This window comes from Aspergillus versicolor (genome assembly GCF_001890125.1).
Source record: "Aspergillus versicolor CBS 583.65 unplaced genomic scaffold ASPVEscaffold_14, whole genome shotgun sequence".
Lineage (NCBI taxonomy): Eukaryota > Fungi > Ascomycota > Eurotiomycetes > Eurotiales > Aspergillaceae > Aspergillus > Aspergillus versicolor.
In genome coordinates, this window is record NW_024467537.1 from 74,557 (window position 1) to 98,824 (window position 24,268).

The following is a 24,268-nucleotide window of genomic DNA, read 5'->3' on the forward strand; positions in this document are numbered from 1 at the left end:
GGCTGTCGGTTGGACCGATGTCTGGACCCTTCTACGTCAACTTATGAACATCACTATCAGGCACTGGTACATCCTCCGCACATAGAATATAAGACGCACTATATTAACCATAGCATGGATTCTTACTAACCGCCTTGGCAGTGGCGCAACAGACAGCTGGCTGTTGCCCGGATACTTTGATCATGTAAGTGCACTAGGTGTCGAAGGTAATATTCTTGATGCGCAACCACTCCTCCAACCCAGTATTGAACCTGCCAAACCCGCTAGACTTGGCACCTCCGTGTGGCAAAACCACCTCATCGTGAACGGTCATGTTGTTGATATGGACAGCCCCAGTCTCGATGCGCTTCGCAAGCCGGATGGCCTTGCGCAGGTCGCGTGTGAAGATCGCTGACGACAACCCATAGTCTGTGTCGTTGGCGATCCGCAGCGCTTCGTCGTCGTTCTCGTAGGGGATCAACGAAACCGCCGGCCCAAAGGACTCCTCGTGGTAGATTCTCATGGATGGTTGCACGTCCGTCAGGATTACGGCGTACTTGTTAATGTACTTACCATGGGGCCAAGGCCAGTACTACACCGTAGGGCTCCTTGACAATCAGCGCCCCGTGAGCGGGATCCTGCGTGATCGGTACACGGCCCTCGCCGCTCGCCGTTTTCCCAGCAGCGTCGAGGAGATATCCCTTTGCAGCGGATACATTAAAGCTCGCCCATCCTGCATCGGCGCCAGTTTCCTGGACTTCATACTCGACCAGCTCGGCAGTACGCCTTTCAAGGATGTCAGCAGCTTTAAGGAATATGTCTCGGCGCTGCTGCGGCGTGCTGTCTTTCCAGGTTTCAAAAGCTGTGGACGCGGCGCCAATGGCGTCCAGGGCTTCTGCCACGGTAGCGTTTGAAGAGTCGTGTAGATGCTTGCCTGTCCCTGGCGACGTGACAGGGAAGTGATCGTTGGTGAGGACATCCTTGCCGTTAATGATAAGCGGTACGATGCTGCCACATCGAGCCATGTCGGACAGATTAACCTGTGTGGAGATGAGGATGATTAGAGGTGAAGTCGCATGGCAGACTACCCATGCCTCGATGACAACCGTAGGCAGGTATATATACCCTGTGTGGACTCGTCTGCAGGAACTGTTGATTGATTTACGGACGGCGTCTAATGAGAGCCTGCACCATAAACCCATAACGACCACTAAAAGATAGGTCTGTCCAGTTACACAGACGCCTCTCCTCACCTTGGCATGACCCCAGAACAGGTATTCTGTACTTTCCCCGGACTTCAGCACCTCATCTGAAAGGATGTCTCATTTATGGGTGACAATATTAATGGAAAGGATTTCTAGGTTCTTCCGATGGGCCTATGTGGTGATTCTGGCGGCGGAAATCAGAAAACTCTCAAACATGATCACTTACAAAGGCCGGGGATACAGCGGGCAGTAACCGTATAGCAACGCCCGTCCATTCTTCCGGCCCCTCCCCACAAAAGGTCCCTTGATCATACGAACTCCCCTTGTCCACTTTTTGCGCAGATTCCAATGAATCCTTCGGTGACAAGGAAAGCATACGCTCCACGCTGCGGGGACTCCTGCAACCTCTGTACTCCGTATCCGCTTATCATATTTAGTAAACTAATGCCGCTTACTGGACGAAACAATTTCATAAGTTTATTATGAAGAGTACTAACCTCCATATATCAGTCCTCATGAAAATTTTGGAGTATACTAAATTCGCCACGTATTCCTAATTCGACAAGATATAAAGATTTTGTGCTGTACCAAGGGCTATCCGATCCTGCCCCGCCAGTCGGATTCGTAGCAACGTCACTGGGCCTTACCAGGTATAAGTACATTGAGTAGAAGAAGAATGAGCCTTCCATTCCACAGAGCTTCTACCAACTTCACAGCCTTTATTGCAAGATCCCTTAATTGTGTCAAGATGGCTGAAGGCTTCCGCACCGAGTTTAGTCCTGCCGAGGACCGCAAGTACCTCCCCCCATACTTGCAAGACACGCCCGAGACCACGACCGAGGTTGAATGCCCCGTCCAGGGATACCTGCCGAGCTGGGTGCATGGTAGCCTGGTCAGGTATGTTGGGCATTTCTATTTGCCCTTTGCAAGCACTGTTGATTGAACTCTTTTGTTGTCCACACCAGAGTTGGTTGTGGCCAGTACATCATCCCTACCTCCGACGATGGGTCTACCAAGCCTGTCGTTCTGCAGCACTGGTTCGATGGCCTCAACACGCTGCATAAGTTCCGCATTGAGAACGGCAAGGTGCACTACATGAGCAGAAGCACCACCAAAGGCGTTCTTGAGCGTGTCAAGCAGATAGGAAAGTTCGACAGTCCGACCATCGGCGCCAGCCCTAACCAAACACTCGGCCCGATTGACCCCTGTTCCACACGTCTGGGCGCTCAGGTGAGGGGAACCCCACGGTGAGGCATTGTGACCACTGTTGCTTACGAGTTTCTTAGCAATCGGTATTTACCCAGTCATCCGATGAAGCATTTGAGGCGTTCCTCCCGCCAGATGCCGTCAACATTAACATCACCCCGCGCAGAGGGTATGCAGTCCGTGATGACGGAAATCCTCTTTCCCGCGGAAAGCCCGCAGCCAATCCTGAAACTGAAGAGGCATGACTCTAACAGGCCGCACAAAGCTGTTTATAGGGTACTATCCCGTGCGCTAACATCATTCAATGCAGCTTATCATCGGCACCGACTTCAACATGCTCCAAGTCTGCGATGCAAAAAGCCTCGAGCCCAAGCGGCTGTTCACCTACGCTGTAATTGACGAAGCGCTACAGGGAGCTGGAATCTGTGCGCATCAGGGCAAGGACCGCAAGCGTGGCACGCAGTACAACTATGTCATTGACAAAACTGGCACAACATACGTGTTTGGCATCGACACCACATCTAGACCGTCGAAGCTTCTCTGGAAAACGCCGATTTTCCGTGGGGCAACGTATATCCACCATATCGGGGTCTCGCAGCAGTATGTGGTCTTTGTCCGACAGGTATGTATCCCCTGTCCAGTTTACTGGGTATATAGAATCACTGACATGTTTGGCTCCTGCTCGAAAATTAGCCTATTGCATTGGATCCTACCAAGAGCAGCACGTCTATGGCGGAGATGTGGAACATTGATCAGAAGGGAGATACTGAATTCTACCTCATTGATAAGGATTCCGGCAAGCAGTGAGTCTTGACACCTTCCATTTCCGCGGAACAGACAGAGACTGATGGCCTCTAGTGTCGCTACCTACCGCATTCCTGGCTTCCTGTATTTCCACATGGCCAATGCCTATGACTTCAAAGACGCCAACGGCAAAGTGACGGTCCACGTAGACATCTGCAGCTACTCCACAAAACACGTTCCGGTATTCGAGTACAGCATGTCCAACATCCTTGACCCGCTCACCGCGTTTAGCAACGGAACGCTGGTCCGATATGAGCTCGAGGATGTCTATGGCACGCTTGATCCTACGGAGATCCGCCGCGGCACTGTCCGCCAGTCGATCTCCTGCGACCTCGAACTCCCACGCATCCGCAAGGACCGATCCTCGGTTCCCGGGTACAGATACGTGTGGGGAGCGTCTGATCTCGGCGGCGACAGCCCGGGGACGCAGATCCCCGTTGGGCGACTTGGTAATGGCGTCGGGGTGGCGTCACGCGCGTTCCTTGGGCACCTGGTCAAGGCTGATTGGAAAACGGGCAAGGTCGTACATTTGCACCCTACCGATGGCGACAGCTGCCCCTGCGAACCTATCTTCGTTGAGCGGCCCGGGTCGACAGAGGAGGACGATGGAGTTGTCCTGACGATTGTCTGCAACCGGGATGGCACTAAGAGCGTCCTGGTTGTCCTTGATGGCCAAACGATGAAGGAGATTGCAAGAGCGGATATGCCGCAGGTGTACGGTATCGGGTTCCACGGTACTTTCATCGAAGCCGGTAGGTAGCTGGCTGCGTCTCCTCACGAGCGGTCAAGGGAAAGCCGGGATGGCAAAGATGCTGTGTATCATTCCACTATTGTTTTTACTTGCCAGGCTCTCGGAGTGCCGGACAGGGTCGGATCAAGGACGATCGACAATCCCTTCCGAACTATTGGCCAATAATGCACCTGACTCTCCAAGGATGCCGGAGAAGATAGTTTTTATAGGAATTTCTTATTATATACTTGTTAGGGGCAAGGCCCGGAACGAGCTAGTTGCGTACTCGATACACGATGGAACAGCTATAGAGCTAAGATACAGGGGCTGTTGGAGTTCTGACATGGCTACAGAGGGTACCTTGTATTAGAAAATTGAGGTCGTGGCCTCATGTTTGCAAATAATGATATGCTATTAGATGCTGCGTAGACTGGAAGTTGAAAACCAATGACAATGTATAATAAAGTCCGGTTACTTTGGAGGTTGAACTGGAATTAGAGGATAAAGCGACAGGGTTGGCTTGGCATTGCATTTTTTATTCAGGCGGTGTGCAAGGCGCTGAAGGCTACTGAGTCATTGTCAGGGAACAATTAGGGGCTTTGTCCCGGTTACTCCCGGACTCAACGGGGATTACTCCCCGAGTACTCCGTGCACGCACCTGGGTGCTCACCCGAGCTTGCATTAATTACTTCTTTGTGGGTGTTATCACTCACCGGGGCTATTGTGTTTGATTATTGAGCTGGGTGCAGGTCCCCTTCTTATTTAATGCACGCAGTCTATTGGGAGCCAAGTGAATAGCTCCTGCAGCATGCCTGTTCATTCACTGTGCTGTGGATAGTTGGCTCCACATCAGGGTGAATGGACGCTGAAAGGCCTTTCATTCTGTGCAACACCAGGCATTGTTGACTGCGGTAGACTGAGATGAAACCCAATCTTGAAACCTGAATTGTGGGCTTTTATTGAATGGTAAGATGCTATTCACGTCACCGTCACCGTCACCGTTAATATTGGAGGTGAATCGATGATAAAGCTGTTACAGTGTTGTACCATGCATAAATTGAAAACCATGAACGTGTATATCTTCAAGATCTATAGTGTAGTTCCATGATGGGCGCTTGTATAGTCTATATCGGACGAGGCCAGTTGAGGAATGACAGATCGAAATGAGGTCCAGAAACCGAATTGTATAAAGAATACGCCAGTAACACCTGTTTGTCCCTAGAACGGGCTGATTTTATATCGTTTGAGCCTGGAGTGATCCCAAATTTGCCAGTTGAACTGGGGAGAAGTCGAAAGAAGCACAAAACACCAGTATTATATGCACGCAATATGTAAACGCCGTAAATGGTCTATTCGAGTGAGGTCGTGTTTAACGTGGGAATTTCGGGCAATGCTGTCCACCAGGAGCGTGGTTAATGAGCCAGTGCGAGATCGAAGCCAGATTTATGGGCAAGTTACTCGATTGACGGACAATGCCTTGTAGTTCCGAGACAGCTCGTCGCAAGCATTCCAGATGCGTCGACGGTTGGCAATGCCCATCAAGGCCGCGTCTTCCAGGCCGTGCTTTGGAGCGGTGATTGCATCCAGCCAGATATAGACCTGCTTGTGGTTCAGGTCCGTATCTGACTGGCGCAACACCTGCTTCTCCCAGAGCCACGGCATGTCCGACTGAATGAAGCATCTCCAGAAGTAGTCGTCTTGGGTGAGGAGGTGGACGAAGGCAGAGGCCTGGATGAGAGACTTGAGCGACTGGCCTGGAAGAAAGGAGCAGATTTGGTAGACCAGCTCAGCAGGCAGCGCGCCGAATGGGTTTCTGGGCTGTCGACTGCCGATATCAAAGTGCTTTGGAGGTGCGTGGAGTCTGCTTGTGGTCTTGATCTGCCTCCGCGCGAGCTCGTCAAAGCTGGCTGTGTCTGTAGGATGCCGCACGGAGTACTGCAAGAGTCAGCTTGATTAGAAGACACTGGTGAGTATGATGCCTACCTCTGCCCCCGGGAGACACTGCCAGTACTGCCCTTGAGCATGCGCAACATGGTCGCCGTATGCAAGGCGCAGCGCAGACCCCGATACGTTGCACAGGCTCATCATGGCATCGTACAGGACGTCCAGATTGGCGTTTTTAGGATCATCAGAGCCGGTCAGAGAGCGGAGGAGGATCTCGAAACAGCACCAGTGGAAGGGCACCACTGGGCCAGGGGCGTCGTCTGTCCCAAAGCCGTAGCTTTATGAGAGAAAACACATTAGATTGAGTCTGATACCACGGAGCGAGGGCTGTCACCAGTTGAAGTATGTTCGCCTTGCACGCTGTCCCATCTTGACAGCCAGCTCGCCCTGTCGCGGTCAGTCGCTGCATGAATAAGAAAGGAACGAACATACGGCATCTGCGTAGTATCCAGGCCCGGAAATGAACGCTCTAAATGCAGTCAGATCTGCCAAGTTGCTCGCATGCTGGGATTGCCTACTTGGTCTTGCCCTGGACATCGTGCACCCCGAGACAGTGCACCTCAGACGTCCAGGCGACACTGCCCCGATCGACCAAGCGCGGGTCGTAGCTGTATATCGACTCATCTTGGGGAGCTAAAGGGCTATGTCTCGCGTCCAGCGAGCGAGAGATGCTCTCGACATACTGCTGTCGGCGCGCGGCGGTGGCATCGGAGGGCGAGCCAATGCGCATTCCAGAGAAGCCCACGCCGCAGATGGCGCAGTAGCAGTCGAAGGCCATTTCAGCAGGTGTTGCCAGAGGCTCTGGCACTGAATTTCGTCAGTTGGCGATTCCGACCGAGAAGGAGACAGGCAAGCACAAACTCAAACCAAATCAAACCAATTCAGATCAGACAAATTCAGAGGCGAAGATCGTCCAATTTTAGAGCCTCTGACCCAATCAGACTGCAAACAGGCCCACATGGACTGGCTGCGTGCAGCTGGAATGCCAATCAGGGACACCGCCACACTGGGCCCCCTGGACCAAAGGGCGGATGCCCCTGGATGAGCCTGCGCCCAGGGCCATTCTCAGGCCGTTCTCGGTTGAGTCTGACCGCTTCTTCTGGGAGCTTTCTTGTTGCGGATTGTTCGTATTAACATGGCGGAACTGCATACATATTCTGCCCAGCAGTCGAATGTGTAGGGCTTGGTCCCTGTATATTCAACGACAGTACTCGGTACGAATTAGAATTAAAATTAAACCCATTAAAACTGTAGCTCAGTTAACTCTTCTCTGTGCGTGAGAGAGGCAAAGGCGAAATTTATATATTCATTGCTGATTTCTGCAAGGAGTGCAGCTGCACCGACCGGTTTGACCAGGATTCTAACAATCAGCGCAGACATAGCCGACCGATATAATGATATAACAGTCTCCCAGTGCAATATTCACGGGGATGACTGTTGAGTGTGCACTCTGCAGGCTCTGTATGACATAGACCGTTGGACTGGTGTATTCGAAGCCCTGAAATGGATCAGGCTGGGCGTGCCTTTTACCCAGTTTCGACTTTTGCTCGACTATTCGTTGTTTTCGACTGATATGGCGAGCACAGGGCTGAGACATGATCAGTCTAAGCCATATTTTGGCAACTGCAGAATCCAGCTGCCTAGAGTGGGCCTGTAGAGGTCTATCGACTGATCGCCTCCAGTCACGATGCCCTCAATAATCTGCAGTAAGCTGCCTCCGGAAAAGCCGGCATACTGCTCATTGCTTAGTCTGATTGCCCGTGCGGGGACCTCTATATTCTGCCCATGGGATGATGCTATTTTTGCGCATCTCGGGGGAATATCCCACTCCTCCCGCAGCACCGTTGGAGACAACCTCATCAATAGACCAGTAAGACTGGCCGTGAGGGGAGCCCTGCCAGTGGAGGGCAGTCTGGCCCTATGGGATTTCTCACGGCCTGCCGCAGAACAACGCCGGTGTAATCGCCGGCCGAATTCGACAGGGGTCTTCTGCAGAGTAACGGGCCGGACTGTTCTCCGCATGAGGGGATCCAGCCTTGAGGGCTTAATGGGTCCTCCATGGCTTGACTTCCTTGGCTAAAGCTTGGGCTTTGCAAATCTGTGCGCCTGACACAACGTCCTATACGCTGGTTCTTGTCCCTTAGCCCAATTCGCCATGTTAGGGCCATGCTGATCCACACGGGATGAGCTGATATGCTTGATTCCTCCAGGCAACAGGCATTACTGCTATCCCCGAATAGAAACGGCATGCGGTCATGATGCCATCTTCCAGGTTAGTCCCATTCCTCAGGCTGGGTTCTCCTCACGGCCGTCCGAGGAGCCATCGGCTCGAAGAAGAGGGTGACCTGCTGCTTCCCCTCATCCGGGCAGAGGGACAAGTATATATATAGGGCCTCGGTGACGTCCAAAATACTGATTATCATCCTCAAGAGCATCCCCTGCCACCATGAAGTCTACTCTTGCCTTTGCTGTACTTGCACTCTTGACCGCTGCCCAGGGAGCACCCACGCTTCCTAAGCGGCAAGGAGACAACCCTCCGTTACGAGGTTCGCAGGATCTCCTCGGATACTCGCCTGACAATAAGATACCGGACTCGAGCGCTGAAATCCATTATACACCTGTCCCGGGTCAGAAGGACGATGAGGACCTCGGTGTCTACCTGGACTTTTCAAAGACTGAGAACCCGCAACCAATCCGTGGATCACTGGGTGGCACTGACCCTGGCCCACGTAAGACCTCTTGATGTTCTTCTATGTCAGCATGCAGCTCACGATTCTAGGAAACCCGGAAATTGACCGCCAGAACAGTGACAAGCTAGCACCCCCTGGCACAGACCATGGCCAGACTATCAATGCCAACTGGCCCATGTCACTGAGCAAGGCCAAGTAGGATGACAGCTCCTGTCGTTTGACTGATGCTAATGACAAACAGACTAGGCCTTGACAGTGCTGGGTGGTCCAGACAAGAGAACATCGTCGTGATGCCTGACGCTACCAAGATGGCTGGCGTTGATATGCGTCTGGAGGAGAACGCATATCGTGAGCTGCATTGGCACTTGGCAGGTGAATGGAGTCTTGTGCTCAACGGATCATGCAGGATCCAGGTATATTCTCATCTGTCTGATGCTTGTATTGCGTATTAACGACCCAGGCTGTAAACGAAGACGGCCAGACCTTCATCGACGACGTGACCGAGGGCGACGTCTGGTTCTTCCCTCCGTAAGTTCTCTGCCATGGTCAAGGAATAAGCTGACCGACTCAGTGGCGTGCCCCATTCCATCCAAGCTCTTGAAGGTGGTGTTGAGTTCCTGCTCGTCTTCGACGACGGGTCCTTCTCTGAAGACAACACCTTCCTGGCGTCCGAGATATTCGCACATAACCCGGTGAGACTCCTTTTCCCGTTCGATTTATATTCACTGACAGATTAGAAATCTGTCCTGAGCAAGAACTTCGACCTCCCCACCTCGTCCTTCGACGACATCCCCGACGGCGAGCTCTTCATCTTCCCTGGAACGCCCGCACCGGAGAATATCGCAGACCAGAACGTCAGCACTGCAGCTGGCCCAGTCCCTCTCGCAGAGTCCTACTCATACCACTTCTCAGAGCAACCAGCGCACAACGTTGCCGGCGGGAGCGTCAAGATCGTTGACCCGCAGACCTTCCCCATAGCAAGCAACTTCGCTGCAGCCGTAGTCACCGTGAAACCCGGTGCGATGCGTGAAATCCACTGGCACCCGTCTAGTGACGAATGGAGCTTCTTCATCCGGGGCCAGGGAAGGGCAACGCTGCTCGAGGCGCCTAATACCGCGACTACATTTGACTTCCACCCGGGCGATGTCGGATACTTTCCCAAGTCTCACAGTCACTATGTTGAGAACACGGGAGACGAGGATCTCGTGTTCGTGGAGGTGCTGCAGGCGGATGCTTTTAGCGGTATGTTATATATCCTGTCTGGCTAGATCTATCTGCTAACTGAATAGATATCGCATTGGGCCAGTGGCTGGGCTCAACACCCAAGGCGATTGTCGGCGATACGCTCAACTTGGCCGACAAGGACCTTGACAAGCTGAAGTCGGACAAGCAGTATATCGTGTCTGGGCCGAGTAACAGCAACAGCACGCAGGGTTGAGGAAGCAAGAACTATACATACTTGGGTACTGATATCATCGCTGCCAATTGTTCAGGATATGGCCACTGAATATATCCAATAATCACAGTATATTTATTCTATGAACTAATGCCACTATTTGATTTCGAACAACATCTTGTAGCACAACAGAATCAAGCCTTACTCTGAGAACTCCCCATACTGAACAGCTGAGACCCCTGGCGCTGTCTCCTGATTGTCCCCGGATGCCACCAGCCCCAGATCACCATAACACCCAACATAAGAACAGAATCAAACACATACATAGTCCACTCATGGCTCAGCAAATACCCCTTCTGCCCCATCGCATACTCAATGACACGGAATATCGAACGCACCATGATCAGCGCACTCACCGCGTACAGCGGATACAGATGCGCCTGCCATGCTTCCTGCCCACACTCAGACCCCCCTGCAGCCCTCATTCGCCTCTCGAATACAACCGACGTGATGATGAAAAACCCAAACACGATAATCTGCACCATCAAGCCCCCAATCACAATTCCCTTGGCGGAATCCGCCATCCCGTCCATGGCCATCATACCTGCGCCGCTGCCCTGGACGATAAAAGAGACAATATCGCCGGAGACAAAGACCTTTGTGAGCCAGCGGACTCGGATAAGGGAGTGCTTTTCGCCACCGACGGCGCACATAAGACGCGCTAGGAACATGTAGATGGACGCGGCGAAGAGGACGGGGCCGAGGAGGATGAAGACGCTCTGGATGATGTACGGACCGAGCTCGCTGGTCTTGTTAGTGCAGTCTGCGCGTCCGCCGTAGCCGATTATTTCGACTGGAGGATATGTCAGTGTTCTGAATGTGGGTGATGTCTGGAGGTGGGCTAGATGGGCTGGGACGTACATAAACCTCCGATGCAGAAGGGGATGCAGAAGCGAGCTCGTGTTGTCCATGCTTTCCAGCTGTGAAAGGCTGTTGCACCGAGGAAGAGAATAAGGAAAATGATCGATGCAGGGAGCGAAGGGATGTATTCCCAGAGGTAGTAGTCGCCGCGGTAGGGTTCGAGCTTGGCCATGTTAAAATATTGATTGAATTGAGACTGATTGAGACGGATTGAGACAGAATTGAGACAGAGATTGAACAGATGTCAAACAGATATGAACACGATACTTATAGATATCTGCGCAAGTGGGTAGTTCTATACGCGTATAGAGAATTCGTGGGATTCCCAAAACGGAAACCCCCGGGGCCTCAACTCTGGGTCGGTGGTCTGTGCATACGCGGACTTTTCTCGCCTTCATTCGCCCTCGGAATTCTCCATCCGTCTGCTATTCTTAGTTGCTTTATCTGCAGACTACACTGGCACCGGCTGGCTAATAATATTCTGCTCTCGCCCGCTGTCCTACAGCCGAATACGCGTACTTGAAATGCCCCGAAGAGCCCATAGAAAGTCGCGCAACGGCTGCCTCGAATGCAAGCGGCGTCATGTCAAAGTAGGCCTTCTGCTTCTGTCCGTATTGTTTTCCCAGCTAACCATCCAGTGCGACGAGAAACGGCCAGTCTGCTCCAACTGCATCAGCGCAGAGCGCGACTGCGGGTATGGGACTCGGACGCTGAATTCGAATGCGACTGCAGTGCCTCCATTGACAGTCTCTCCGACGCCTGAGACGCCTCTCAGTTCGGCTTCTGCAGGAAGTGCGTCCTTCAGTGACCAGCCGGTGAATATGCTACACGTTGAGCTCTTCCACAATTTCTGCACGAAGATACACGACACTTTCGACCCAACCGGGTCAGTACCGTGGCTCGCTGAGCTGCTTTCCCAGTCCATAACAACCCCTTACCTCGTCAATGAGCTGCTGGCCTTCAGCTCTCTCCATCTAAGTACACAGCGTCCAGCGCGTCGGGAGTTCTACCACTTCCATGCCGCGCAACTGCAGACCCACGCCCTGGCCATCTTCAACGAGAAAAACCCAGAAGTTACCGAGGAGAATTGCCTGCCGCTCTTCCTCTTCTCATGTGTCCTTGGCATCCACATGCTCTGCGATACCCTCATCTACCGCGAAAGCAACCTCGACGCCTTCATCCCCCGGTTCGCGCACTAGCTGCGCCTCCACCATGGCTCGCACACTATCATCGGCCAGGCCTGGCAATTGCTAAACGACTCGACCCTCAAACCCGCGTTCGACATCGGCGGGTCGCTCTACAAGCGAGGCGGCCCGCTGGGGGCTGGATACGAGAAGCTCTTGGACTTGGTAGTCGCAGCAAACCTAGGGAACGAACTCACGGTAATCTACCGGCAGGCTATAGAGACGCTACAGACCTGCACGAACGTGGCGGACATCCCTGACAGTGAAGCACAGAAGCACCTTGGCGCGATCAATGGGGTCATCACCTGGCCGATGCTGGTCAAGCTGGAGTTCAGCGACCTCCTGGGGCAGGGCAGGCCGGAGGCGCTGGTGATCCTGGCGCATTATGCGGTGCTGGTGCATCGCTTTAGAGAATCGTGGCTGTTTGCCGACTCGGGGAAGTTTTTGATTCAGGAGATTGGGAGATGCCTGGGAGAGGAGTGGGAGGAGTGGATGGCCTGGCCGAATGATGCTTTATGTCAGGATACATAGCAAGGGTGTATATGGTATTAAATAGATTAATGAATTAAACGTCATTCTATCATAACAGGTCTAGTCTGGTATCATGGCATGCCCTCAAGCAATACATGCAAATATAAATCGACACTCTATATCATTAAAAGAAGCCCTGGAACAACACAACCATTGCAACAAGAACCACGAAACGACCACTCCCCAGCATCTCCAGCGACGACGCAGCACTGTCCTGTCTGGCCGCAAAGCGCATCGTCGAGTTCCCCCAGTTGAACTCCGCCACGACGTTCCTCAGGAAGCTCACGCCGAGCAGGTGCAGCTGGCGCGCATCGGCCTCAGCATCCCCCGGCATGTCCATCGCGCGAGTGATGGCCGACTGGCAGATATACCCGGCGGAATCCTGCTGCAAAATCAGGTCGTCGCGGTTGATATCGAATGTGATCCCGCCGATTTTCATGGACAAGGAAGGCACCTCGGCCTCACAGTCGACGATGTAGCCCTGCGACACTTCAGACCAGACGGCCGGGGGGTCGAAGAGGCTGTTGAACCCATCCGCGACTTCCAGAGGGACCATGGTCTGTGGCGAGCCCGAGTCGACGATGGTTTGGTAGGGCGTTGTGTACTCGCCGTCGTCGCCGTAGGTCAGAGCCTGCATGGTGGTGGCCCAGTATGAGCGTATCTTGTTGCCGTTCTTATCCGTCCGATATCCCTCGTAGGGCTCAGCTGGGACAACAGCCCAGTCGCCGGCCAGTTCGATATCAGGCAGGCCGCCCAGGACCATGACGCCGCCGTCGCCGCTGGCCTCGTTGGCCGGGATGCGCTCGAGGGCAAGCGAGAAGAAGGGCTCGATGACGCTCTCGTTGGCCAGGTTCATAACAAAGGGCGTGTAACTCTGGATCTCGCCCTGGGCCGAGAGGTTGTCGTAGTCGAGCGTGCCGTTAAGCTCGGTGGCAGAGGTTAGGGGGGCATATGCGAGCCCTAGAATGCCGCTGGAGCCGAAGCCCATGGGCGTCGACCAGTTCACCAGCCCGAAGCGCTGGTCCTGGACGGTGGCGTCGCCCAGGGAGATGTCTTGGGTCGCCATGAGGCCGCGGGCGCTGCCAGCGCCGTAGGTGGCTTGGAAGGCCTCGTCGTCGATGACCTCGAAGCTGTCGCTCTCCCGGTCCGTGGAGTAGCCGCCGCTGGCATAGCCGCAGGAAGACTGATCGAGGTCGTTCAATTCGTCCGGATCCCCAAAGGCCGACGGGCCGACACACTGGAAGTCGTCTTCTGCGACGAAGACGTCGCTGCTGCCGGTGTCCACGGTGAGGCTGAGGGTCTGGCTGCCGAACGTGACGGCCGCCTCGTAGCGGAGGCCGTATTGCGTCGCGTTCAGGTCGATGGTGTATGGCTTAGTGTTCTGGCGGATTCTGAGGTCGTGCGGGCGGTGCAGAGCAACTGCGCTGGCCAGCAGCTGCGCCGCGACGAGTGCGCGAAGCATTTTGATAGAGGAGGGTGGTGTTGGGAGCTAAATGTGGGAAGGGAAGAAGCAGCGAAAACACGGGGTCCCGGCGTTAAATATCACCAGGCTCCAGGGATTCAGCCCCATTATCTTGGCCGGGCAGTGTTGGGATCAATTTCTGGGCGAATAAGCCCGCAGTGGGGGCCGAATGCCCGATTGGGCGCGGATGAGGCTGTACAGGATCCTGGACAGCGAGCCAGATGGTGTGAGGCTTTACTTGCCTTGATTATCATTGTAGCCTGTCGATTGTTCCAATATTGACAATACTGAATAGTACTCTGCTTGTTCCGTTGACACTGACAGTCTCAAGAAATCCTTGATCGGGAGGTGGAGAAAGGGGTCCGTTCAGCCCTGGACAATCCACCAGGCTGTGCCCACTGGTCACTCGCTTCGTGTGTGGGTTTGTGGAGGTGGAATTCATTTAAACTGGCCAGTGACAGCACCGGAAAATGCAAATCACTGCTCACTCGCTCGTAAAGGTGGCTCATGGCTTGGTATATCTGGGCGAGTGTCCCCCGCTTATGAAGAACACGAACACCTCCAGGATTCGCTCTTCACTGCCTCGTCATGAAGATTATTAGTGACCAGAAGACCGAATGAGCTCGACCAACCGTTGGGCGTGGTACAACTCTGGTCGGAGGCCGACTGATCGCATATCGCCCGGCACGCTGATATACGGCGCACTCTGGAGCTCGAAAAATACCAAAGCTCGGCGACTCGCGTTGTCTCCAATCCCTTATCTAATGTGCAGTGATATATGCGTATCTATTAGGCATCCGGCATAAACCACACGCTTTCTTGCGCGTACGTACTTGGTCCACCGGGGAAAGAACGCCCCAAGACCGTTTACCTAGGCGGGTCTGGTCTGCAAATCGCCGCAGTAAATGCAGATACTGCAGTTTCATCATGCACTATTCCTCGCCCGGTGAGTCGGTGTCGGCGATAGCTGGCTGGAGGCTGGCTGGAGCTCATGGGCCGTCGCCATCAGGATACGTTGTGCGACGTGAGCGCCTATATCGGCCGGCTTTTGTAAGATAGCTCGATATCATTGCTAATGGCTTGTCTTCTGTGGTTCAAGGATTTGCACTTGTGATGCCAAACTGCTAATATCCAGTCGTTGGTTAATTGCGGTTTTATACGGTCGATGTCCATAACCCTTGCAGGCTGCTACATATTTAAATCCACCCGTGGTGACGAACCAACAGCTTGACGAGAATGGGGAAGTTTGCCATCGATGGATCCTACGTTGCTTGAGCAATAGCAGTCTCACCAGTTTTGTCCTGCTATCAGACTCGAAAGACCACTGGGTGGGACAGATGTTACGTCCCTGCCTCGTCTTACTCTGTTCATTTGCCTAAACACTGATCCAGACGCGCTGCAGTATGCACGACAAGTCCAGGAATCCTGGAATGAGTAGCTTTAGCATTGGAGCTAATGGCTTTGCATTGCTGGACCTATACCCTGCCATAGTTCGTATACTATATGCCAATTGCCACAGCGTAGCACTCCGTTTATATAATAACTTATTGACCGTAAATGTATTTTAGCCCGTTTCGACGCAAGAACGGATTTCGATTGTTTTATCATTCAATACTGCCTCGAGAATACCTGACGCTGTCTATCCTTGAACGACCTCGTTCTCTTGTCGGCGGTCTCCTTTCGCCTCGTTGCAACCAACAACAAACGTAATAATGGGAGGGGTACCCTGCAAAGGTCGCCCAACAGCAGTCCGACCACATCCAAGCCCAGTGCTTGCGTACCAGGTTCAGGAGACTCGGCGACCGGTGGCGGCCGACCAGGGCGAGACCGACAGTGGAAGTAACGCGGCGTTTCCATAGTAAGCGTTTTAGTAGATAAAGTATCTGTTTGAGGGATAGCTGGTAGACTGGACACCGATAGCACCGTAATAGAGAAGCCGGTAGGCAATAGAGATAGCAGAAACAATATGCTGTCCATAGCTGATGCTGTATCTACTGCTGTACAGTTGGTGCGTACATACAGAAGACAGGACATGGCAGCCTATCGCCTCAGATATCACGTTAACGCACTAATTAATGTTATCCAACTAGGTATGACAATCGCAATTTAGGTTGTATAGCTATACTGTTCCCAACCATATACCAACAGTAATGTAGATACACAACCAGCCTGGCCGATTCCAATCACGCCTGCTCGCTGTCAGCATCGACCCTTTATGACCTCAATGGCTTATGCCAGTCAAGCCTGCTACCTGCGCAGTCTAATCGAGAATGTACGTATCTAAACATAGCCTGGTCAGGACTCCGGCGTCGTACAGATCCTCCCACCACAGCGCCGCCAATAGCCCGGCCCCAAGACACATGGTTCATGAGCGAGACGCACAGCGCCAGGCTTCGGAGTTTGATTGTCAAATTGGAGCTCATAGCCGGCCAGATGGCGTGCCTTGCCTGCTTGCTGTGCGACATCGGGGTCTCGTCTCTCGCATGAGGAAGTCGGTACGGATATAAGTATTCGCATTGAGGTCTGGCTGCCTCATTGACAACTATATTCCGTCTCATAATGACCACTCGACAATGGAGATAGTTTAACACTATACAGAACGAAATGCCTGCGAAACACCACAGCCCAGAGCAGAGTGAGTCGCCAAAGCAGGATCCGACGGAGCGCAGGAGGCTGCAGAATCGTCTCTCGCAGCGGAATCACCGTACGTCTGCTTTCTCCTAGACAGAATACCTACTTACCTTGCTCAGGGAGGAAGATCCGTGATCGCATTGCCAAACTCCAAGAACGAGTCATCGCCAGCGAACTGCGTGCTGCCGCAACGCTGCACGGATGGCACTCGGCGCCCTGCATTCCGTACGAGGTGAAGCCATCGCCGTCCTCTACTTCGTCGTCGTTGTCGCTGTCACCGTCGTCTCCCCCTGCAGAAATGCAGTGTCCACCGGCGTCGTATAATGTCGGCCTGAACACTATGCCTCAGCTCCCTCTGTTCCCTACGCCAGGCGAGTACGACGAGACAGGGACTGGAGTCAGCTCTCTGAGCGGAAGTGGCACGTCCAGCCCAACAACCCTAGTTCCTCCAGATATTGTAGCTGGCCCTGGCCTGGGATTGTCACAGGGTTACGGACTCGATACGGTGCAAATGTGCGAGCAATGGGGGTTCCAAGGATCCGTTTATCTAGCTACCGGTATTCCTCCATGCTGTCCACTGTGCAGGTCATATACTGATAAATGCAGAGACATCTCTGCCGCAGATACTGCAGACTCTCGGCCCGTCGTCGAATGCGATTATACTACTCCAGACCCCGGGGTACTCAGTCGGTGGAGGCACAATGGGATATACGTCGCAAGAACAGGCGGATATGAGCGGGTGCCAGTGTCAGAGCCTGGGATGGATAACATGCCCTCTTCACCCGATGGGATAGAGTATTAGGTGCTACCAGTGAGTAGAGTTGCAGGAAGAATTCGCCTGTGCGCACCGGTTGTGACTATAAATTCATAAAAATCGATGGTGTCTTCATCTGCCAGGCAGCGATTTATATTAACACGAGGTCTGCAGTCAGCCGATTATTTTAAATTCGCTGAAACAGCTTTAATTGGACCGGTAATTTCCGATAGCAGAAGTAATTTGGAGGTCGTCCGATATCAGGACGTGATAGCCTCCCCCTATATCGGGGTCGTCTCGTATTGCTGTGCCAGCTGACGGCAGTTTATGACTGAGATATGCAGAATGATTCACGATCACGATATTGTGGGCATGCCTCAGTATTACTCTGGAGATATTTTCATATTCTTGGTAGGCTATTCTCATTTTTAATTAAGGCAGGTCTCGACCAGGTGTTTGGAATGCTACACTCCGAAGGCGTCAATAACCCTGCGATAAGCACCATTCCAAACAAGCCATTGACAAGTCGTCTTGATTTATTGCCAAGGTCAAGCCAACATAGTCTGGCTTCGCAGCCAATAAAGGCCCTGGCACGGATACGGGTGGTTGCACTGAATGGACGCCCAACTGGGAGCCAGATATCGGCCAGCCTATCGCTTCTCTGCAAATGCTGCTGATCTGCAGGTCAGCCTGGGCACGCTGGAATGCGCGGGGTATGTTACAGTCTGCAGGATCTAGCGGCCTAGCCTGTCCGCTAAGCACTGCCAGGCCTATATCAGCGCTGATATACCTGCGGCTTAAATACGGGATGGGATGGCTGGCCGCTTATTCAAGGCACTCTGCGGTGCGTCCTTATTGCTCGAGGCTGCCTTTAAAGGCGTCCAAGTTCCGCTGATTTTGTGTTTTGTCCTTCTTTCTTGCTGCGTCCGGATTCTGCTTCAAAATGGCTGAAGAGACACCGATTGAGCCCAAGGAACATGCCGATATGACGGTGAAAGGCGATGATGTCGAGATCCCGTCGCTGACACCAGAGGAGGACAAGAGGATTCTACGGCGAATCGATCTTTAGTAAGGGTGTCCAGATCAGCGATGCCGCAGTATAGCTGACAGCCCAGTCTCCTCCCGATGATGGCTGTCTCATACATGTTCCAGTTTCTAGACAAGTCTGCCATGAGCTTTACAGCTATCCTGGGTCTGCAGGAAGATCTGAATCTTCAAGGCGAGGACTACTCCTGGGCAAGCAGCATCTACTATTTCGGCTACCTGGCGGCCTCCTACGTAGCGGCTGTCCTGCTGGTTCGGTTCCCTGTTGGCAAGATGATTTCGACTTCAATGTGAGTCTCTATTCTTCAGGCCTGGATACCTGCTTACCTGTTCAGCGTCGTCTGGGGCGCTGTACTGATGCTGACTGCGGCCTCGTTCAACGACAAGGGCATCATCGCAGTCCGTTTCTTCCTCGGCCTCACTGAAGCTGCCATTGCTCCGGGTCTCAGTATTGTCGTTTCCATGTGGTACAAGCGATCAGAACAGCCTTTTCGCCACGGAATCTGGTTCCAGGGGATCACCATCGCCGGTATCTTCGGTGGGTTGCTTGCGTACGGCATTGGACATATCGAAAGCATTGCTCCGTGGAAGGTACGAAAGAACCCTCGCCTGTCTTGATCTATGACCTGACCTGCCCAGGCCGTTTTTCTCATTTTCGGCGCCATCACGATTGCCTGGGCCCTTCTTCTTTTCTACTGGCTTCCAGACCACCCGCTGAATGCCAGGTTTCTCAGCGATGAAGACAGACGCAAGGCCGTCATCCGAGTCCAGGAGAACATGACCGGCATCAAGAACAACGAGTTCAAGATTAACCAAGTTATCGAGGGTCTTCTCGATGTGAAATGCTGGGCATTCTTTCTCATTCAGCTGACATGTTCCATTCCAAACGGCGGAGTCTCCAATGTACGCAGACAAACCAAAAAGAAGAACGCTGAAAGACTAACGAAGAGTGACAGTTCGGTTCTATCATCATCGAGGGCTTTGGCTTTAGCACGCTGAACACACTGCTTGTTCAGATCATAACCTACGTCTTCCAAGGCGTCCTCGTCCACCTCTCCACCGCTGGTTGCTCGTGGTTTAAGAACAGCAGAACATACTGGATGGCGTGGAATTCGGCGATCTCTATCGCTGGAGCTGCGATGGCGAGACAGATATCTCCAGAGAACGTCTGGGCCCGGTTCATGGGCTACTGCCTGGCAAATGCGTTTTCCTGCAACTTTCCACTGACGCTTGCTATGTCGACAGGCAATGTCGGTGGCTTTACGAAGAAGACGACTGTGAATGCCATGGTACGAGCAATCTTCGTATTTAGGGGTTTATATACTGACTCGTCCAGGTCTTTGTCGGATACTGCGTCGGAAACATCATCGGACCGCATCTCTTCTTCTCCTACGAGCAACCATCGTATCCATCTGGCTTCCTGGCGATGATGATTTGCTTCGCCGTTGGCTTTGTAATTCCCCTTGCCCTGAGATACTATCTCATCTGGGAGAATCGCCGTCGGGACCGGCTTGCGCCTGTAGAGGATGGCATTTCTGCGGAGGATCTGGATGCTGCGGTTCTGGACAAGACCGACAAGGAGATCCTGCAGTTCCGCTATGTCTATTAGAAGTATTATTATTAGTAGCAGACTCAGACCGGAAGAGTTGACTCCAATATAAGAAATCCTGCGCTCGGGATGTGGACCACCCGATTGTGGAGGGCTGTATACTTAAGAATGAATTCCCCTCCACCTGAAGCTTAGGTATGATAATAACTCTAGCTAAACCGTCATGACGTCCCCAAAGTATAGCCACCATTTCTCTGTCAATAATCTGCCGTACGGGGTTGCCTCGTCTGCCTCTCAGCCCCGACAATGTGCCACCCGTCTCGCCAACACCGTCATCTTCCTCGGCGTCCTCCAGCAATCAGGGTTCTTTGACAAGGTAGACTCTCTACCAAAGAATATATTTTCCAACGAGACCCTGAATGAGTACGCTGCTTTGCCAAAATCCGCCCACGCTGCAGTCCGCGCCCATCTGCAATCCGCCCTCCGCGAGCCTGGCCTGGATGCCATCCCAGCAAACGCAAAAGCAGACATAACAACAGTGCAAGTACACGTCCCAATCTCTATTCCCGGATTCACAGGTAAGTAAACACCCCCAGTTTCTCTCCAGCTGGGATAAATCTCATCAACTCGCAGACTTCTCCAACTCCCTCAACCATGTCCAAAACGCCGGCCGCGCAATCCTCAACGACCCTTCGCCACCCCCAGGCTTCTTCCACTTCCCAATCGGATATACCGGGCGGGCATCGACGGTCGTCGCGTCTGGGACCCCGATTATCAGACCCTCCGGGCACTTCTATGACCGGACGAACCCGGTTCCCAAGACCGTTATCCACGGCCCTTCGCGCGCGCTGGACTATGAGATGGAACTGGGTGTTGTCATTGGAAAGCCCTACGAGTGGGGATCAGGGAAGGGGGTTAATGCGAAAGACGCAGAAGAATATGTCTTTGGGTTTGTGATTGTGAATGACTGGAGTGGTATGTCGCGATATACCATGATTTTCCTGGACTACGTATACTAACGTATGCAGCCCGCGACATCCAAGGCCTCGAGATGGTTCCACTAGGCCCATTGAATGGAAAAGCATTTGGAACATCCATTTCCCCCTGGATCGTTACGACGGACGCGCTGGCACCGTTCAGGGCCTCTGCGCCAGAACCGCAAGCTTCTCTGGCGGACCACCTACAGGATGAGAAAAAAGGAAATTATGATATTGTCATGGATGTTGAGATTTTGCACAAACCAGCAACTACTACTACAGATTTAAGTGTAACTACCGACGGAGACAGATACGTCTCGCATATTGCCACCGGTCCAGCGAGGGAGCTATTCTGGAGTCACCGGCAGATGGTGGCCCATCTTACGAGTTCGGGATGTGACTTGCGCACAGGAGACCTCCTTGGAACAGGAACGGTCAGTGGGTCTGTTGATGGGTCGCATGGGTGTTTGCTGGAGAGCACGAAGGGGGGGAAGGAGAGAGTGAAGCTCTCCGACGGGGCAGAGAGGGTATACCTGGTTGACGGGGATATCGTCAGGATGACCGCTGTACTCGGTGATGAGCAGTCAGGAGTTGGATTCGGGGAGTGTATTGGCGAGATATTGCCAGCCAGGCTTGATTGATCTAGATTAACTTATTTTGCAACAGATATCTATTCTAATAGATCACTGCTTGTCCTGGTACCCGTGGATAACGACCTTGATGACGCTCTCCTTGCCCTGCCGTACCAGCTCAAAGGCCTCTTCTGTCTGCTCGAACGTGAAGCGGTTCGTGATCAGCTTCTTGACATCGATCTTGCCGCTGGCAATGAGGTCTACAGCCACCGGATAGCAGCCTGTCGAGTACCGGATTGACCCGCGGATGGTCAGGTCTCTGATGCATGCCGTCGTAATAGGGAAGACAACGTTCTGTACAGTTAGTTTCTATACAAGAATCAGATATCGAGATAGAAAGTTACCTCCTTGCCCATGCCCGCCTGCACATATGTGCCCCCCTTCTTCGTCAGATGAATGCCAGTCTGGATACAACTCTGCGCCCCCGTCGCCTCAAGGACAACATCTGGTCCTTCGCCCAGGTTGAATTTATCTTTAATAAGCTTTGCAACCTTCTCGCTCCACTCCGTCTCCTCTACGCCCTCCGGTCTGGCCGGTGGTAGGAACACGCCGTCTGCACCGAACGACTGCGCAAAGTCCAGCCGGGACTGGCTGATATCAATACCAATGACCTTCTTCGCAGCGTACGCCTTGCTCACGGCCTGGCAGAGCAGACCGATGGGTCCGCACCCGAAGACAACGACTGTCTGGTTCGGACGGACATTGCCGACCTTTGTGATCTGTGCTGCAACCGCCACGGGCTCGACCATGGCGCCTTCTTCGAGGTCCATGTGGTAGGGGATGGGATAGCAGAAGTCGGCTTGCGTGATGTAGTACTTGGATAGGGTTCCATCGTGCGGTGGCGTTGCTGCGAAGACGGTATCTGGGCACAGGTTGTAGGAGCCACTGCGGCAGTAGTCGCAGCTAGACAAGTCAGCTATCTGGTTACTTTCATATATCTTGTATAGAGGACATACTGTCTGCAGGGAACCCCCGGCTCAACAGCAACCTTCTGCCCGACCTTGAGGTTCTTCACGGCCGACCCGACCTCTGCGATAACGCCAGAGCTCTCATGCCCGAGCACGATGGGCGACTCGAGGATGAAGTCGCCGATACGGCCTCGCTGCCAGTAATGTACATCGCTGCCGCAGATTCCGGTCTGGGCGATCTGGACGCGCACGTCCCAGGGGTCTTTGAGCGGAGGGACGTCTCTGTCTTCGAATGCGACATCCTTGACGGCGCGCAGGACGAAAGAGGGGTTTGTTTCCTATCCTATTAGTACGAATAAATTGGGAGCTGGTAGGTTTCATACTGTCATTCTCGAGGGTATCGTGGATAGAGTGGAGGAATGGTTCGCGATGTCAACTCCTACGATATGGATGTCTCCCAGCTCGCCATTACTTATACCATTCAGATCAAGAAAAGCCAGTTGATGGCATTCCCCGCGCATCCAAGCAGCTCTGCCCCTCTCCGCTGTGCAACGTCATTGCAGTGAAGCTCCAGTCCGAGCCGGACGCCCCACCCCGTTCGATCGCCAGTTGTCTGGACGTGGATTTATTATAGTGGATTTATTTGCCATGTGATGGTCTGATCAAGGAATAGTGTGTTTCATATTCTAGTTGACTCCCAGAATACCAGTTTTGCCGTGTTCTGATGTATATCCGTGATCTTGATACTCCTATACAACAGTAATATGAACATAATTTGATAGCTACACTTCTCTCAGGCTATTTACAACTAATTCCACCTTCCCCAGCTTCTCCTTCACCATCAATCCATTCAGATAGTCATTCTTGTCCACCCGCGCAAACCCGTCCTCCAAACAGCCCTCGATCCCAGCCTCGACATGTCTCCTCGCCAGCCTCTCTCGCGCCTCCTGCAGGTCCACATCTACAAAGACGCGGTAGTCCACGAGCTGTCCAACATCCCTCCACTCAGGCTCGTCAAGCAGAGTGTAGTTGCCCTCGACAATGACAACCCCGACGTCGCTATCAATCGCCACACCAGCCGCGACAGGGTCTTTCGTCGCATGGTCAAACGTCGGCGCATACAATTTCTCTGCAGAGGATGATTCTCCATCTGCCCATTTCCGTAGACTCTTCATAAATGCAACAAATGCCTTGACGTCGAACGTCCACGGTGCTCCGCGGCGGATATACGCTTGTTCGCGCTCGCCGTCTGGAAGGGCATCCAGCGCCGAGCGCGGAAGGTGAAAGCCGTCCATGGATAGAACCATTGTTTTGGGAATACTGCCATTTGTTTCTCCCTTCTCTGCTGCTACTTGTCGGGCCCTGTTGATCTGTGCACCAACAGCCGTGGCGAGTGTTGTCTTGCCAGACCCAGGTGCGCCGGCGACAGCGACAATATATCGGTTTTTGGAATGAGACGAGGCGCGTTGTATTATTGTCTCTGCGAGGTTGGTATATTGCGATTCCATATTGTAGACTCTTCACTTGTTAATACTGTGACATTAATAGACGTAAGGTTCCGCTTACTGTATATAAGGAAGCACGAAGGGGCGAGGAGGTGTCTACAGCCAGGATTCCAGCATAAATCCAACAGGATGCCCCTCATCGAACAAAAAATTAAATGAAGCTCATGACCGACATCCAAGCACTGCATCCAAACAGACACGCGGCGGGCGCCCACA

General features: G+C 53.0%; 12 protein-coding genes across 12 annotated transcripts; 7 read left to right on the top strand and 5 right to left on the bottom strand.

Annotated features, from left to right (window-relative positions):
- Positions 1 to 193: 193 nt before the first annotated feature.
- Positions 194 to 1,004, bottom strand: ASPVEDRAFT_33953 (uncharacterized protein; the record flags this gene model as incomplete). Its single annotated transcript, XM_040810806.1, has 2 exons — positions 194 to 571; positions 594 to 1,004. The coding sequence occupies 2 exons, from the start codon at positions 1,002 to 1,004 to the stop codon at positions 194 to 196; spliced, it is 789 nt and encodes a 262-aa protein (XP_040673524.1).
- A 928-nt stretch (positions 1,005 to 1,932) lies between these two features.
- Positions 1,933 to 3,954, top strand: ASPVEDRAFT_89005 (carotenoid oxygenase family protein; the record flags this gene model as incomplete). The annotated part of the gene is made up of 6 exons (XM_040818476.1): positions 1,933 to 2,081; positions 2,150 to 2,414; positions 2,471 to 2,566; positions 2,701 to 3,012; positions 3,084 to 3,193; positions 3,249 to 3,954. The coding sequence occupies 6 exons, from the start codon at positions 1,933 to 1,935 to the stop codon at positions 3,952 to 3,954; spliced, it is 1,638 nt and encodes a 545-aa protein (XP_040673525.1).
- Positions 3,840 to 4,377, top strand: ASPVEDRAFT_374287 (uncharacterized protein). Its single transcript, XM_040811466.1, has one exon. The coding sequence runs from the start codon at positions 3,995 to 3,997 to the stop codon at positions 4,292 to 4,294; it is 300 nt and encodes a 99-aa protein (XP_040673526.1). The 5' UTR covers positions 3,840 to 3,994; the 3' UTR covers positions 4,295 to 4,377.
- A 990-nt stretch (positions 4,378 to 5,367) lies between these two features.
- Positions 5,368 to 6,646, bottom strand: ASPVEDRAFT_143452 (uncharacterized protein; the record flags this gene model as incomplete). Its single annotated transcript, XM_040807915.1, has 5 exons — positions 5,368 to 5,859; positions 5,908 to 6,145; positions 6,203 to 6,255; positions 6,301 to 6,337; positions 6,387 to 6,646. The coding sequence occupies 5 exons, from the start codon at positions 6,644 to 6,646 to the stop codon at positions 5,368 to 5,370; spliced, it is 1,080 nt and encodes a 359-aa protein (XP_040673527.1).
- Positions 6,647 to 8,314: 1,668 nt separating this feature from the next.
- On the top strand, positions 8,315 to 9,996 carry ASPVEDRAFT_33956 (putative oxalate decarboxylase; the record flags this gene model as incomplete). Its single annotated transcript, XM_040810807.1, has 7 exons — positions 8,315 to 8,597; positions 8,648 to 8,753; positions 8,800 to 8,971; positions 9,019 to 9,086; positions 9,130 to 9,250; positions 9,296 to 9,800; positions 9,848 to 9,996. The coding sequence occupies 7 exons, from the start codon at positions 8,315 to 8,317 to the stop codon at positions 9,994 to 9,996; spliced, it is 1,404 nt and encodes a 467-aa protein (XP_040673528.1).
- Positions 9,997 to 10,148: 152 nt separating this feature from the next.
- ASPVEDRAFT_155542 (RTA1 domain-containing protein) lies at positions 10,149 to 11,080 on the bottom strand (the record flags this gene model as incomplete). The annotated part of the gene is made up of 2 exons (XM_040808469.1): positions 10,876 to 11,080; positions 10,149 to 10,807 (listed from the first exon to the last, which is right to left on the bottom strand). The coding sequence occupies exons 1-2, from the start codon at positions 11,045 to 11,047 to the stop codon at positions 10,149 to 10,151; spliced, it is 831 nt and encodes a 276-aa protein (XP_040673529.1). The 5' UTR covers positions 11,048 to 11,080.
- A 319-nt stretch (positions 11,081 to 11,399) lies between these two features.
- On the top strand, positions 11,400 to 12,652 carry ASPVEDRAFT_877960 (Zn(II)2Cys6 transcription factor domain-containing protein; the record flags this gene model as incomplete). The annotated part of the gene is made up of 3 exons (XM_040818165.1): positions 11,400 to 11,465; positions 11,514 to 11,990; positions 12,075 to 12,652. 3 exons carry the CDS (start codon positions 11,400 to 11,402, stop codon positions 12,588 to 12,590), a joined length of 1,059 nt encoding a protein of 352 aa, XP_040673530.1. The 3' UTR covers positions 12,591 to 12,652.
- Positions 12,588 to 14,124, bottom strand: ASPVEDRAFT_46983 (pepsin-like aspartic protease). The gene has a single exon (XM_040813674.1). The coding sequence runs from the start codon at positions 14,050 to 14,052 to the stop codon at positions 12,715 to 12,717; it is 1,338 nt and encodes a 445-aa protein (XP_040673531.1). The 5' UTR covers positions 14,053 to 14,124; the 3' UTR covers positions 12,588 to 12,714.
- A 2,532-nt stretch (positions 14,125 to 16,656) lies between these two features.
- xanC (transcription factor xanC) lies at positions 16,657 to 17,477 on the top strand (the record flags this gene model as incomplete). Its single annotated transcript, XM_040815288.1, has 3 exons — positions 16,657 to 16,756; positions 16,803 to 17,240; positions 17,290 to 17,477. 3 exons carry the CDS (start codon positions 16,657 to 16,659, stop codon positions 17,475 to 17,477), a joined length of 726 nt encoding a protein of 241 aa, XP_040673532.1.
- Positions 17,478 to 18,447: 970 nt separating this feature from the next.
- On the top strand, positions 18,448 to 20,172 carry ASPVEDRAFT_374466 (uncharacterized protein). Its single transcript, XM_040811471.1, has 5 exons — positions 18,448 to 18,771; positions 18,817 to 19,072; positions 19,121 to 19,384; positions 19,438 to 19,770; positions 19,818 to 20,172. The coding sequence occupies exons 1-5, from the start codon at positions 18,563 to 18,565 to the stop codon at positions 20,088 to 20,090; spliced, it is 1,335 nt and encodes a 444-aa protein (XP_040673533.1). The 5' UTR covers positions 18,448 to 18,562; the 3' UTR covers positions 20,091 to 20,172.
- An 81-nt stretch (positions 20,173 to 20,253) lies between these two features.
- Positions 20,254 to 21,648, top strand: ASPVEDRAFT_57044 (fumarylacetoacetate hydrolase family protein; the record flags this gene model as incomplete). Its single annotated transcript, XM_040815289.1, has 3 exons — positions 20,254 to 20,608; positions 20,664 to 21,005; positions 21,059 to 21,648. 3 exons carry the CDS (start codon positions 20,254 to 20,256, stop codon positions 21,646 to 21,648), a joined length of 1,287 nt encoding a protein of 428 aa, XP_040673534.1.
- ASPVEDRAFT_155547 (uncharacterized protein) lies at positions 21,404 to 24,155 on the bottom strand. Its single transcript, XM_040808470.1, has 5 exons — positions 24,114 to 24,155; positions 23,354 to 24,065; positions 22,596 to 22,885; positions 21,984 to 22,542; positions 21,404 to 21,933 (listed from the first exon to the last, which is right to left on the bottom strand). Exons 2-5 carry the CDS (start codon positions 24,053 to 24,055, stop codon positions 21,691 to 21,693), a joined length of 1,794 nt encoding a protein of 597 aa, XP_040673535.1. The 5' UTR covers positions 24,056 to 24,065; positions 24,114 to 24,155; the 3' UTR covers positions 21,404 to 21,690.
- Positions 24,156 to 24,268: the final 113 nt, after the last annotated feature.